The sequence below is a fragment of the Pteronotus mesoamericanus genome, unplaced genomic scaffold (assembly GCF_021234165.1).
Source record: "Pteronotus mesoamericanus isolate MK-2021 breed Mesoamerican mustached bat unplaced genomic scaffold, CSHL_Meso_final contig_20, whole genome shotgun sequence".
Classification (NCBI taxonomy): domain Eukaryota; kingdom Metazoa; phylum Chordata; class Mammalia; order Chiroptera; family Mormoopidae; genus Pteronotus; species Pteronotus mesoamericanus.
Window position 1 is genome coordinate 80389664 of NW_026555085.1, and position 16255 is coordinate 80405918.

At 36.3% G+C, this 16255-nt stretch overlaps 1 protein-coding gene and 1 pseudogene across 7 annotated transcripts in view; one reads left to right on the forward strand and one right to left on the reverse strand.

Annotated features, from left to right (window-relative positions):
• AKAP7 (A-kinase anchoring protein 7) overlaps positions 1–16255 on the forward strand; it is a 108238-nt gene that overhangs the window by 23091 nt on the left and 68892 nt on the right. For all 7 annotated transcript variants that reach the window (XR_008528775.1, XM_054569963.1, XM_054569964.1 and 4 more), the window contains 2 exons: positions 4369–4505; positions 8845–9005. Coding sequence is in view for 6 of the 7 variants with exons in the window: in XM_054569963.1 (XP_054425938.1) it covers positions 4369–4505; positions 8845–9005 (298 nt within the window). In the remaining variant the exon portion in view is untranslated. The remainder of the gene's footprint in view (positions 1–4368; positions 4506–8844; positions 9006–16255) is intronic.
• Positions 7197–8380, reverse strand: LOC129067773 (developmentally-regulated GTP-binding protein 1-like; annotated as a pseudogene).

A 16255-nucleotide genomic window follows, 5' to 3' on the forward strand; every position in this document is an offset into this window, starting at 1 on the left:
AATGTAGTAGGTGTCATGTAGGGTCCGGTGGCATAGCCTCCCCTTTCACTCAAGCTGGTACTTGAGGTATATACCTTTTGTGTAGGCTGAAGTGGGTTCTTCTTGTATTTGAGCCTTGATTGCTGTTGGCAGGCCAGTGGGAGGGATTTACCCAGGCCAGTCAGCTGCAAGGATTGGCTGTGACCTCAGTCAGCCAACCTCCACCCTCTGTGGAGGATCAGCTATGCAGGAGCAGCATGGTGGTGCTCTGACAGGGACTATAGCTGTCCACTGGCGCATAGGCTGTGGAGTTTCCTCGGTGGTACAGGTCAAGGTCATCCTTGAGTGTGTTTTGCCTGGGGCCACCCTGCCTGAGCTATAAAGCAATCTGAGATGGCTGCTACTTGTGCTGGGCTTGGGGATCCCTAGGCAAAGCTGTGAATCTAGGCTGGCTGCTGCTAGTGCTGGGTTTAGGGCTCACTGAGTCCAGCTGTTGCTTGTTTGAGAGGATTTAAGAAGTTGTGACTCATGAGCCAAGACTAGCCATTCATATGGAAAAGCAGCTTGGGTGGGACGATAGATTGGGTGGGGATCTCCAAGGCAGGTCAAGCAGTGTTAGCAAGGTTGATGGAGTCTCAGATATGGCACCAGCTTGCTGGTTCTGTATGTGGGGGCAGGGTTTAGAAAAGGACAATGGCCTCTGCTCACCTTGATGCCAGATCCTTCAGTTTCCCCCAGGATATCACTGGTGCCTTTCAAGCTGCTACCCCAGTGCTGGAGCTCAGAAGGAGTGAGTCTGAGCAGACGAGTCCATGCATGGGTTCTTTAAGAGGAACTGCTTGGGGCTCCAGAAGTTTCTTCCACCTACTCAATCCCTACTGGTTTTTTCAGCCAGAAGTTGTGGCGACTTATCTTCCTGGCACTGGGACACTGGGCTCTGGAGCCTAGAGTAAGTCTGGAACTCGTTGCTCCTGAGATACCCCTCCTGAGTTTATGTCCACCACATGTGGATAAAGGACCAGCCCCTCCTGTATCTGCACCGCCCCCACCCGTCTGGATGGATATAGTTTCTTTAATTTCGTAGTTGCCAGACTTCCATTCAACTTGGTTTCTGATGGTTCTGAGGGAGGGTTGTTCTCTATTTTAGTTGTGATTTTGATGTGGTTGTGCAGAGGCGAGCCATGTCTGCCTATGCTGCTATCTTGACCAGAAGTGAAGTTAATAAAGCTTTTTATTTTAAAAAGTGTATTTCAATGTCATATTTAAATATGAATCTACAGTATTAGATTTTTAAAATGTACATTGTGCAATACTGCCAATGGCTGTGGGTTATGGTGAAAGATAAGCTTTAATGGATTTATACAATTTTAAACAGTGGCTATGAAAATTAGTTTCCTTTGGTCTTTCATGACATTGGTACTTTTTTAAATGGCATACAGTCAAGACTCTGAAGTATTTTTTCTTTTTCTTTTTTAAGGATGAAATTAGGAATAAAATGTGTTTCAAAAATGTTAAGATGATATCGAGGAATACATAAATTAATCTGGCCCATCAAAGAATAATTAGACATATAGGCATATATTACTTGATTATATTAACTGTAGTGTTTTCACAAGTTTGAGGTTGATCTTCCATTACAAGTACTGTGTGACTTCAGAGAAATTAGTCTTCAATTTGTTTTACAGTTTTTAATTAGCAACTTTACAAGCTATTGGATAATTCAAAGATATGAATGGTCTAAAATTATTTTACCTTGTAGGACATTGCACTAAAATGTTGCATAGACAAATAAATGGAATTTTTTTAGTGTTGTCTTGAATTTATATATAATTATTATTTGACCTTAGAATGAAAACTAATGTTTTGAAACTAAGAAAATGCGAATACTGTACCCACTAGATGCAAGCAGCAAGCCTTCATTTGTGACAACCAAAATGTGGCCAGACATTGCCAGATGTCCTCTGGGAGGCAAAATTGCCGAGGGTAGAGAACCACTGCATTTAATAATGGCACTGTTGCATACCATGTGCTAGGCAAACGGTATAGAGTTTACAAAGCAGTTTGTCTACTCTGTAGTAGCTCGTCTGTTGTGATCTTTAACATACCTTTATGAGTCTGGCAGTGCACATTTTATTCTTCCTGTTTTGCAACGGGAGAAACGAAGACTCGGAGAGACTGGGTCGCACCTGTGCAGCCCGGAGGTAAAGCCTAGGATTTCTGAGGCAGGTTCAGCGCCCTGCATTTGTTGCATCACTCTGTTTATATAACAAGATTCTCAGCCTAAGCCACTTCTTCATAATGTGTTAGACCAGAATTACACTGGTATCAACTAAGATTAGCAGATGTAATGAGATTGTTTTGAGGTCTGACATCTTTGAGCACTGTTTAAGGCCCTTTCCATATGAACCGGGACCTTCTTGAGCTGCTACATCATTCCCAAAAGCCCATTTTCGCACCTCATTGTACCTGGAAAAACTCTCAAATTTAAAATTTAAAATTTAATAGAGACTAACACCAAAGGATTTTTTTTTTTTTGAGAGGGACAGTGTGTTTGTTCCCTTACACAGCAGCCAGTAGGATTTCCTAAAAAATACCCTTCCCTTGATGTTTCATTTTCTTAAGTCAGTATTCACATCTCTGACCCTCTCTTTGCCTCGCTAAAAACAAATTCCTTGTTACTCTTACTCTATTGCTCTTTAGCTACATCTCCTCCTCCTCACCCTTCCAGAATCTTTTCCTCTGGGTGCCTCCCTCATCTTTTCTCATATACTACAATTTATTCATTTCTCAAGTTCCTTTGCTATTTTGGGTATATGTTCTTAAAGGGATTTTTTAATCTTCTGTGTTTCAACTTTTTAGATAGAAATAATATCAATATCTACCTCTTAGGATCATAGAGAGGCTTTGGTGAACTAAGGTATGTAAAAAAGGTTGCTGTAGTGCCTAGAACATAGTGGCCAGACTATAAAGATTAGTTAATGCTGTCATTGGTTGAATATTGTTTTTGTTATTATTAGCAGGCATTGTGGTAAGGTGGTGGGCTAGAAGAATTTATATACTGCCCTCCAAGAGTTTATAATTTAGTTGTATCAATATAGAGTAGAGGGAACTGTGGCTCTGTAAGATTTTTGTGTACTGTTATGTTACAAGCATTTTATTTATCAGGCCATCAGTATTCCTTTATTGGGTGTCATAGAAGTGACATCTTGCATAGGAAAATACTATGTTAGGTGTTATTGGGTAAATTCCTACCAGGAAAATGCTGTCTCCTGTGTTACTCTCTTCCAGATTGCAAGGAAGAGAGAAACGCTGAGGTCCTTTTGGGTGATGCAGATTTATTGTAAAGACACACGAGCAGCCAGATCCCGGGAGAGCATCCTATGATTTGCTCAATCCCTTTCCTCAGAAAATGGGAGCATTGTTCAGGATGAAACAGCTGCTCCAGTATCAGAACAGTCTGCTGGGCTCATGATTCCGTTTTTTCCCATCTCTGCTGCCTCTTACTGACTCTGCTTCTATCGCCTGCCCCTCCCTCCCCTTCTCCTTGTGTCTCGGACGGACAATTTCTGCTGCCTCAGGGCTTCTCTGTGCCCTCTTTTCTCAGGGTATGGCTCAGTTTGCAATTTCATACTTGGACTATTTTCTAGCGCATTCACATGTACAAGTTGGCTAGAACCAGACCTAACTGGAAACGGGGAGGGAAGAGGCCTCATTCCTCTTCTTGTTTCCAGTAGGTTGTGAGAGGGGAAGGCCACTAAGGGACCTGGGATTTCCTCTGGGTGCAAATTGTGATGGCTTTTCTAACAGACGTATTTGGACTTCTTTGCCTCTCTCCCTCCTCACATGTCTGGAAAAAGGACAGTGGTCACACCTGTTGAAATTACTGCTGTTTTAAAAAATCTTAATGGCCATGAAGAATGAGTTGTTAGACACATTCATTAGGGGAAAAATAAATTTGGCTTTCAACAGAAAATGGACTGTTGTCTGCTGGTTTGATCTTTCTATGCAAGAATAAAACTTTTTTTTTTAGGAGAGCTCATAATTATAGTAAGTGAGATTGTACATTCAAGGACAACTTTCTGAAGAGGTCACGGCCATTGAAAGTTATTCTACTCAAACAGTGACCCAGTCTGTCAAATCAGGGTGTTAGGCTCAATGTTCTTAGGGTGGACAAGCACTGTATGATTTTTGAAACTTAAACATGCTATTAGGCTTTCCAAGCCATCTGTTAGGATATTTAAGAACAAGTAGACAGTTAAGTATTATTTGGTTGAAGAATTTTGACATTTCTAATTTTGGTTGTTGCTTAATTTTCTGCTTGATTTACATTTTGTCATAAGGAACTTTTGCTTACCTAATCTCTATTTTATGTGTCTCTGTGTGGATTAGATTACAAGAGGAATTAAGATCCTGCAAAATGCAATAATAGAACAAGATAAGCGGCTGGCCAAGGCAATGGCCAGTCACGGTTCCTTTCATATTACCCTGCTAGTGATGCAGCTGTTAAATGAAGATGAAGTAAACATGTGAGTAATATATCTTTCTTGAATATTGTTTTTCAAATTATTACTTTGATATGAATACACATAGCAGAAGCCAAAAGGCATTTCAATTCTAAAGAAGTATTCTTTATTATATTAATAATTTATTCCAATTAATAGTCAATATACAGAATTAGCTATGTAAATGCTCTTTCTAATCTAGACTTTTAAGCTCTGTTTTTGTTATCAACCGGTAGCCCTTGATTATGCTGTTATGTAAGCTCTCTGGAATCTGACCATTTAGGTTAGGTTTCTAGGTAAAGACTCTGGAACACACCATGGCATAAACATCTCTTAATAGATGTCTGATTTTGGAAAAAAAATACTTCCTTTTTAAGTAAATGGAGAAAATCATAGGACTAATACATATAAGAGTTCTTAATATAGGGCCTGGCACACAGTAGGCACTCACTCTTATTATTAGTTAGAACTGTCGTTCAGCTAGGTCACTGTAGAATTTCAGTTTTACCTCACTCATTCTTAGAATGCCTGTACTTTCCCCACTCCCAATTCTAGACTTGTGCCATCAAGGTTTTGACTGTTGCTTTCCAATCCAGAGTGGAGAGACCTTACTCTTCCCCCAGGGATTCTCTGGGATACTCTGTGTATATGTGTGATCGCCCCTTTCCTCTTACCTACTGTATAACCCTCTGGAATAAGCTCAAGCTTAAGGAACCAAACCTGTAACTTTTTAGTGCACAGGACGGCACTTCGCCCAACTGAGCCGCCAGGCCGGGGCATACATTGTGATTCTGGTAGTTACATTTTTTAAACAGTAAAACCTCATTTCTTTAGAGATCAGCCATCTGATCTATCCCAACTTACTCTACCAAAGAGCAAGTCTTGAGCACCGTGCAATGGCAGAGAGAACTAGAAGATTTTACTTGACTCACTTTAACCATTTTGCCAGTCAGAAGAAAAATAAAAACAAAAACAAAATTTTGATGCTTTTAAAAGAAAAGGAGCCAAAGAAGATATGAGTCAAGATGAAAGTCCTAGGGAAAAAGAGAGCTTGCCCTGTGTGTGTGAGAACGGTGTGTAAGTCAGCGTTCTCGAGAGAAACAGAACGAGAAGGATGAATGTGGATATCTAGATATACTGATATCTCTCTATATCTACATCTATCTATACCTATATCATCTATGTCTATATATTTATTTTAAGGAATTATCTCATGTAATTGGGGAGGCTGGCAAGTCCAAACTCTGTAGGGTGGTGTGGCAGGCTAGAGACGCAGGGAAGAGCTGAGGCTGTGGTCTCAAGTTCAGTGGCAGCCTGGAGGCAGAATTCCTTCTTCCTTGGAGGATGGCCGTCCTGTCTAAATTGCAAATACAGTCTTTGGGTCTGATGTCCAGTTTCAGAATTCTGTTTCCTATATGTGTGTACTTCTTACTCATTTTACACTGAAGTCTTTTCATAAACTACTCTTGAAAAGATACTCTCTTTAAAAGTTTGAAAGTTAGTGATGCTTACCATAGATCTATGACTCCTTCTTACTCTGTGATTGATGACATCCCACTAGGACAAATTTGTTGATTTATGCAATCAGAGAGCTGAAAAATTGGACTAAGTGTAGATCATCTGTATTTCTTTAAAGAAAATGGGATATAGAATTCACTGTCTCTGAAAAGCTCTAACCTTTAGTATGGTTTGCTTTAGCACAGAGTTACATTTAAAATAAGTCTCTTGAATTCCTCTGATTTATGATAGATGAACCAGAAGTGCCTGTTCTCTTTTTTCATGCTTTAACTCACAGCACACAGCGAAGGACGGTATTGCAATAGAAATGTGTGCATTGTGTCTTTTTTGGATAAATATAAATATAGTTAGGAAAGACTGGATTTAAGATGGGGATTTGGAGGTATAATGAGAAATGTTGACATTTCCAGAGCTATTTTTAAGTATTGTACATCATGTTAAGACAAAAATGAGTCTCCTTGTAGAAGTTATAGATGACCTTCAATTAAAAGCTTTATATGAAAACTAATTTAGAGACATGAAATATCTGGAAAAATACCTAATTTTTTTGGTATACATTTAACAATTTAACGTACAATTATTGTTGAGCAAATCACTGATCAAGATAATTTAAATTAGTGTTGGTTCACCAGAGGGTATTTGTTTTAAAGCCTTCTCTATAAATTAAGAATGTACTTTCTTTTTTGAGTAATTGCTGCCCTCTAGTGAGATTTTAATTTTTTTCTCATGATAGAGTACCTATACCAAAATCCTAAGATGGAAATAACTGATCCTAATTTATAAACTATCTAGACCTAATAATGTCTAATTAATTAATATAGTAAATATTTGATTTTGTAAGGAAAGATCAAGGGCTTGAAATAGAATAACCCTATAATGGCATAGGTGAAGCACATACAACAAACTTATGTAGTTGTATTCAGCAAATATAAACTTACATTTTTTGTTGAGTCCAGGTATAGTAAATTATTTTATCATAGACACATATTTTAAGAGATAATTTTATTAAGTTCTAATAGAGCACCTTGGATATAGTAAATATGGTATAAGTATTAGTACTTTTTTTTTTGCACATAGCCAGCTGGCCTACCAGGTCCTTTATGCAGCTCAACATACAAGGTGACCCCCAGTTAAGACAAATGAAGTCCCCTTATGGTTACCTCCACCTCCCTCCCATGAATCCTGACCCAGTGGCTGCCAGAGCCAGAAGGGGATTGCTTGGTCGTGGGGAAAGCTGCAGTGGCTGGCCCAGTAGATCGGTAACGGGGAAGGTTTCACTTCTTCACGATCTGAATGACATCCTCGTCCTCCAATGTATGGTTTTTACCCACTTTTTGAGGATTGTGTTTCACAGAGAGGGACCCCAGACCAGAGTGTATTTAAATTCTTTAATAAGATTTTTTGTGAATCTTCATGCAGAAATCCTCCACTGTGGTCCTGGAGTAAGGCAGTACCACTGGGGATGTATAATCTGGTAACTGGCCTTTAGGTTTGGTGTAGATCCTCACAAGTTTCAGATAGTCCCAGATCTTTTCCAATAGGTCATCAAAATTCCAGCGGTGATGGGCAGAGATAGGTACACAGTGAGGTACCTTATAGATGATATCTAATTCCTCAGTGGAGATCTGATCAATCTTATTTAACACATAGATGCAGGGGATATAAACTCTGTTTCCTTCCACCACATCAATAAGGTCATCTGCTGTGGCATCACTACGCAGAGTCACATCAGCATTATGGGTTTTGTATTCAGCCAGAATGCTCTTCACAGTTTCAGCATCCAGCTCACTCTGAGGGCAAGTGGCTGTGAGATTAATACCACCCTTATCCTTCTTCTTAAAGCCAATGTCAGGAGGTTTGCTGTTCAAGCAAATACCAAAGCTTTCCAATTCATTTTCAATTATCTTTTTATGTCCCAAGGGTTTCAGGACATCCAGAACAATCAGGATCAAGTTGCATATTTGGGCCACTGCAATGACTTGGTGGCCTCTACATTTCCCATCTTTGGCACCCTCAATGATACCTGGGAGATCCAAAAGCTGAATCTTGACACCTTTGTATCTGATGACACCAGGCACAGTGGTCAGAGTAGTGAACTCCTAGGCTGCCATCTCAGGATATACCCCTGCCAGGTTACTGATCAGTTTTGACTTCCCCACAGACAGAAAACCCACAAATCCAATTCTAGCGTCACCTGTCTTGGCCCACCACCGGCACCGCCTTTTGGAGTAATGAGCTCTCTGCGAAGCTTAGCAAGGCGAGCCTTAAGCAGCCCGAAGTGGTGTGCCGTAGCCTTGTTCTTTTGAGTCCGAGCCATCTCGGCTTCGATCTCCACAGTCTTGGCTAAGGTGCTGCTCATGGTGGCAAGTCGCAGGGGTGGCAGTGACCTCCACACTTCACTGTCTGTCTCCCCACACCAGCCGGCAGATCTCAGTACTTCTAACGAGAATCTAGGACTTCTCTCAATCTAATGTAAGCTCTTGTAGGTGTTAGGTTTCTTGAAATATATTGCGAGTCATTTTTTTCTGAAATGTGCATGCATTATTTCCTTGTTGAAAAATTCTTGGTGAACTATAAAATAGTTTTTTCATTCATGCCTTTAGTATAATAGAAATATAATTAGGTAAAAATTTAATTCACTTCTTCCAGAGTTTTTCTTTAAAAATTAACATTTGGTTTATTTTAATCATTTAGACTAACTTTTAAAGGTATTTTGTGCTTAAAAATAATTAGTACAAATATCAAAATTTCTTTATCTTTCTAAAACTGATGACTTTGTTTAATGCTTGGTTTTGTATATTTTATCACTTAATATGTTACTGAAAAATATACTATCTCTTGCTAGTGGCGTTGATGCTCTTTTGGAATTAAAACCATTCGTAGAAGAAATCCTTCAAGGAAGACATTTGATGTTGCCCTTTCAAGGGATTGACACTTTTGGAAATCAGGTTGGATTTGTGAAATTGGCAGAAGGAGATCATATAAACCCACTTTTGGAGATTGCAGGTAAAACAAAAAGCAACACACTCATGTGAAGTGTCATCTGTTGAAGAAGTAAAATTTTCCCCCAATTCTGGTAATAGAGATTTGACATCTTTTAACTGGGAAGTCAGAATCATCTTACTTGATAAGTGAGCTGCTTCAGCATTTTTTTGTGTGTGTAGCTGAGAAGCCAAATAAAAGGCCTGAAAAGGCATCTCGATTCTTTGACCTGAGGTATATGTTGATTCTGAGGCTGTCTGAAAGGTGGTGGGCTGGATTCAAGTATTTGTTAGGAGTGTCATAATCCTAAATCTGAAGGGTCTCAGGATTAGCATGACACTTGACATGTAGTAGGCATTTAATAACTATTGAGTGAATGAATAAGAATCACCAGTTGCGCATTCAGAGATTTTGGGGATTGCTAGCCCCAGTTCAGAGAGTCAGTAGATGACTCAGCAGCATTGTCTTCTTGTACTACTTTCCCCGCTCCTGTGTAGGTACTGCTTTCTGAGAAGAAGGTCCATTGATGATGGTATAAAGTCTCACATCCATTAGAGAACACGTTAACTTTGTCCAGCACAATTGAAAATTGTTGGGGAAATGGAAGCAGAAAACTATACAACCTGGATCCAGAGATCATAGATTGGGTGTTAGTCTACAAACTGTAAACCATTTTTATTTTTGTATCTCGTTATTTCACATCATCTCATTTCAGGTTCAGTAGTCCTTGGCTCATAGCATACCTCATAATTGTTCTGTGCTTGGGCTACTTTTATCTGTTTGTCTGTATATCTATCTATCTATCTATCTATCTATCTATCTATCTATCTATCAATCATATATCTTAAATTAATATCATAATCACCCGGGAATCCCCAACCTAAAATGAAAGCTATGCAATAATCTATGATATTGTCCTTGGTAGTAATATAACCTTATTGTTCTTTTCATCAATCTTTCTCTTAGTCTTCATCATTTAAGTTAACTGTAATCCTGAAGTCAGTATTTATTTTCTTGTATTCTCCCACAATATATGTATTTTTAATTGACTTTAATCTTTATTTAAAAATCCTCACCTGAGGATATGCTTATTGATTTTAGAGAGAGACAAAGGGAACAAGAGAGAAATACAGAGAGAGAGAGAGAGAAACATTGATGTGAAAGAGAAACATCTATTGGTTGCCTCCTATATGTACCCAACTGGGGACTGAACCCACAACCTAGGTATGTGCCCTGACCAGGGATCAAACCTGCAGCCTTTTGGTGCATGGGACGATGCTGCAATCAGTTAAGCCCCGGGCCAGTGCTAATTGATTTTAATCTGATAAAAAAGGGTATCAGGTTGTATGTGATCTTTTGAGACATACTTTTTTTTTTTTCACTTAATATTGTCTTCATGCAATTTTATAGTTACTCATTCAAAAGTATACATCTTTTTGGGGTGAGGCAAGCATGAAGATTGGGTTTCATTTCATTGTATATATAAACAAACAAACATGCAAACAATTAAATAATATTTATGAGTCAAGAAGGACTTAACTTCATTAGTTGGCCGAGGAGAAGGTGACTCATTAGAGTTTTGATGGGAAAGCATTTGGGCACCTCTGACTCCAGTTAACAAACCCAATCTGTTCTTTTTTACTGCTCTGGAGGAGAGGGTAGATTTAGGCCATTTTAAAATGTTTCTTGAGTTCAGAGAATTTATTCTTTAGTCATTAATTTATTCTTTTAAATAATTAAATGCGTGCTTGCAACATTGAGAATTCCATCCATTCTTAGCAAATATTCTCACAAAGGCAGTTTCGAATATTAATTAAAGATCCCTTGTTGCTTAGGAATGTGAAATCTTTCCGGTTTTAGTATGACTGTGAACCCAAGGGTAGTGTTTGTCGTTTTAGGAGAGACCGCTACTCCTGTCATTCCTTCCTTGACCCCAGAGACTGGTGCTTAAAAGTATATGCTTTTCCGTAAACTTAAACAAAACATTACCAAGAAATGGGAAATAGAGGGAAAAAAGCACTCTATCCGCCCTCGTATGATCACTGTTAATCTTGCTTTAAATCTTTATGTATATACTGCACTATTGCTTTTGATTATGGCTTTGTACTGTTATTTTTGATTATTGCTTTTATGGACTTTTATAAGAAATATAAATATTTAAATATGTATATGCAGGTTTTATTGAACTCTAGTTGGAGTCTTCACTTAAAAAGTATTCAGTAGAATGTTCAATACATGGACATTTTGTCAATATTTTATGTCATCAGATTTATTTTTTAAAAGAATGGCTCGGGTAAAGTGTTGCTTTAGTTCAACAGTATAATTAAAATAATGTAATTTTGTTTTTGTGTCATATTTTATAAACTATTCAAATGATACAGTTCAACTTTTAGAAGAATGTATCCATTGACCATGGCACAAAACTTTGTAATTAGTTGTGTATATGTATATGCCTGTGCAGAAATATTAAAAACTTATTTGTTCAAAATAATGGAGGCAAAACTAGTTTAACTCAATAGAAAGCAAGGTAATTTCTAAAGAAAATAAATTTAATGATTAAAGTATTGATAATGAACTTAAGTTCAAGTACATATTATGAAGTAAAGTTAACCTGAATAGTAGTTTAAAATTATAATTCATGAATAATCTTACTTGCCTAATTTTCAAAGAGTTTTAAAATTTACAAGTTAGAATAAGCAAATTTTTAAAATATAACATTGTTTTGAAAAAAAGGACAATTTTAGAAACTAATATTGAACTTACTGCTGAAAATTTGCAGGGTAATAAATAATTTAGAAATTTTGAATTAACAGGGTCTAAACTGATGAACTTTTACATCAATACTTGAATTGTGCATCTGGATATGATGCTAATGACTTATTTTTGGTAGATGCTTGGTGGGAAGAGACCAAGCTCACCTTTGTATACAACGTACATGTAGGTTTATGGTGTACCTGCTTGAGGGAGCTGGGACGGTGGATGACATCAGAGGGTCTGTGTCTCAGCTTCCTACTTGGATCCTCTTTTTCCAGAATAAAATAGCACCCTCTCCGTTTCTTGCATTACATTAGTTCATAGAGCTAAGAAGATATTGAAAATTATGCATTTATATGGCATTTCTCCACATTTTACAATGATGAAATTACACTGAAAAGTTTTTTGCATAAAAATGAATGTGATTTCATTTTTTTCCCCCAGTGAACTGTAATTTTGTTAAGAAGTATTCTAGATTGAGAGATTGCTAAAAATTTAGCCTACTGGAATTATAGTAGTCCTTGCAAATTTTTTTAAATGAGAAAAGTGTGCTTGGTTAGCATGATAAAAGATTCCAAGTGCACTTTTCTCATAAAAGGAAAAATGAAAAGTTTTAGGATATTCATTTGAACATTACACTTTCTCTTACTTTATCATTTTCCTCCAAAAGATGGAGAGAAGATGCCCTATGTTTTCTGCCCTTTGTGGGGAATCTGTTTGGTTGCTGGTATCTTTGGGTCTTTCTAGGCTGCTCTATTAATTAAATTAAAATTGATTAAATAAAAATATTTTAATGCAGTTTATTAGATTAATATTTATGAATTTTATGGTAAGTGGTACATTTAAAAATATTCAGAACTTACAATATCACTTATTTAAATATAATGTATTTTCCAGCTTTAATTTTTAGCTTTTTCAGAAGTTTTAAAATTTAGTTCAGTTTATCTATTTTTACTTTTGTTGCCTGTGGTTTGGTGTCATAGCCAGCAAATCATTGTTTAATCGAGTGTAATGAAGTTGTTTTCTTCTATGAGTTTTGTAGTCATAGCTTTATGTTTAATTTAGTCTCTGATTCATTTTGAGTTAATTTTGCTATACGGTATAAGGTAAAGGTTTAATAACTTCTTTCTTTTGCATGTGAAAATACCCAGTTTTCACAACACTATTTGTTGAGAAGACTGTACTTTCCCCATTTGAATGGTGTTGGCACCTTTGTCAAAAACCATTTGAATTTATTTCATGGGCTCTCTGTTCCATTGTTCTATATGTTTGTCTTCATGCTAGTACCACACTATTATGATTACTTAGGTCTGTAGTAAATTTTGTAACCAGGAAATGTTAGATGTCCAGATTTGTTCTTCTTTATCAAGAGTTTTTGGCTATTCGTAGTCCCTTGAGATTCCAAGCGAGTTTTAGGATGATTTTTGTACTTCTGTCAAACACCATTGGAGCGTTGATAGGGATTGCTTTGGGTCGTATTGGCATCACAACAATATTAAGCCTTCCTGTCCATGAACATGAGGTGTCTTTCTATTTATTTGTGTTTTCTTTATTTTCAGTTCCATTTTGTAATGTTTAGGATATAAGTTTTTTGTCTCCTTGTTAAAGTTTTGTCCTAAGTATTTTAGTATTTTTGGTAATATTTTAAACAGAATTGTTTTCTTAATCTTTTTTGGGTTGTATCCTTGATCTTATAAAAGACTCATGTCAAATGTTTTGTGTAAAATAAAGGCTTTTTTTGGTTCTTCAAAATATTGGGTTGGCCAAAAAGTTCATTAACTTTTTCCCATATGGTGGCTCTAGTGGTGCTTAGTTGTCTTTAACTTCATTTGGAACAATTTTGTTAGATTGTGTTGTGACAGCTTCATTTCAGCATATCATGTCAGCATACATTTAAAAAAAATTATCAAAATTGGTGAATTTTTGTACATACATTTTAACACTGAAGATGGAAAAATACACAATATTTTTGGCATATTATGCTTTATTATTTTAAGAAAGGTAAAAATGCAACTGAAATGCAAAAAGAAGATTTGTGCAGTGGGTGGAGAAGGTGCTGTGACTGATCAAGTGTGTCAAAAGTGGTTTGTGATGTTTCTTGGAACTATTGACGTTCTGGCCAAATAATTCTTTGCTGTGGGGCTGTCTTATGCATTGAAAGAGGTTTAGCAGCACCCCGGGCCTCTACCCACTAGAAGCCAATAGTGGGAGAGAGCTGACATACTCAAAATATCCAAATCAATAAAGTTATTGGTAAAAATGAAAAATGTGTCTTTTATTTTATGGAAAAAACTAAACAGACATTTTGACCAACCCAATAGAAATGACCGTATTCTCCTCTAATGCTCCCATACCCTGTAGCTGGCGATCTGTAGAAACTGTAATACCACATGGCATTTGGTTATTTTGAAATCTGTCTTTCTCAACTAGAGTGAAAGCTCATTGAGGGAATCTTTCATTTTTGTGTCCCTAGAGCCTGCTACAGAGTAGAGCTCCAATATATATGGATTTTTAAATAGATGTATAAACCAATAAAAAAAATTTATACATAAAAGTCTAATCAAAAGAACATTTAACTTTAAATAGTCTCTCTTCCCTCATTCACATTCATGTTTAAATATTTGCATGAGAATAAAACCCTGGCCTGGTGTCTAGAATCTCCTGCAGTTGTTGCACTGGAGCTCTCTGACAGTTTACTTTGATCAGCTGGTTGTTAGGCTAAGAAGGGACCCAAGAGAAGGGACCTCATCACTTCTGCTGTCAAGTTAAATGATCCATCCAAGAGCACAAGCTGAATAAGAGGAGAACTGGGCCAGTGTAACTAGGATGCTCAGATCAGGTCTTTTTTTTTTTTTTGTCAATTATAGTGGATTTAATGTGATTCTTCTGGCATCAAGGAGTAATTTTAAAGACTTCCCTTTAATGTTTTAAAGTCCTATTTGATAGTTCTACACAGCAGTTGTTTGGGAATACCTATTTAAAATGATGAGTATAAAAATTTTAAATAGAAGTTGGTTTCAACATTATGCCAGCCTTTATGCCTGAGCATGTAATTCAATTGACTTACTAAAACCATTTAAAATGAAATATTTTAAGCAGCATAAGGAAATAAGAATCCTTTAAATAGTAATAAAATGGAAACAGTTGTATGATTTTTCTTTCTTTTAAGTTTTAGATGGTTAAAAAGTAATTCTAAAATTTTATCGAGATTTTTAATATTATATGTGACATAATTTTACTAATCTTACAATGATATTAGAAAGTGTCTCCCAATTGGAAAGCATGGAAAGAACTTACTGCTTTCTATTGTATGGTGTATTGTTTAATCAGAAGTCATTCTTTTTAAATCTAAAATCTAACTTACTACTTCTGTTGCATCTACTTACTGAAATACAATATATATAGTTAAGAATATATTAGGACCACCTAATTTACATTAGTATCCTAGACTATTCTTATAAATAAACCTCTTTGTGTACATCAATTAAAAAACTACACCTCTTTGTTAATATTCTCAGATCATGGGTCATGCTATCATGTAAACACTCTCACTATTGTAGAAAAGGGGAGTAAATGGCAAAAGGGAAAAAAATGAGAAAAAATATATTTACTTTGCAAGAAAGTGTATGTAATTACAAATACACAAATTATTGAAATTGATGTTACAGTTTGAGACAACTTTCAGCAATTTCTTTACATTTTAGGCATAAATTTATTGCTGCTATATATTTAAGAGTTTACCTGGAGAAATTTCCTATCTAAAAGTAATACATATTATTATAAAACTTAAATAACAAATTAAACTTCCCAGTACCTAGCATGCTCAATAAATATTTGCTGAATAGATGGAAACGACCGCCCCAACAAGAAACCCGCAGATAAAACTGCTTGTTAGGATAACAAAAGTATTGTTTCTTTATTAAATTATTCATTCCCGTGTTCATCTATATAGCAAAGTCTACTATGGTAATGTATTTTAAGAAATTGTTCTTCAGACAATTTTCATCTTTAGCTATCAGGTAAATTATATTATTTAGGAAGCATTCTTAGCTGCCTTATGAAGGACGTCTGATGAATCTGCAGTGTGATTTTCTGTTTAGTGCTTGAAGGAGTGTCTGCGGTACTGGAATTGAACAATCTCTTAAATTATTCATAAGCTTCTTTTCCAGAACATAAATTAACATAGACGAAGAATGACATGTGGTTTTCACACTAGCAAAAACTCTTCTTAGCTCAAGAATGATATATCTATAACTATTACCTGGTACTCTGGCTAAGCAATAGTTTATACTCTTATTAGGAATATAAAATCAATACTAAGAAGTACTTTTCAAAAAGAAGGTGGCATTTTCTTTTTCCCTATGCCTATGTACCTAGAGAATATGCTGTACTGGAAAAACACATTAATAAAAATTAAATGTACTTTGTGACAAATATATTATAAATCAGTTTTGTGAATAGATTTCCATCATCAAGGATTTCCATGAATAATAAGAACTCTTGGGTCAAAATTTGACCAG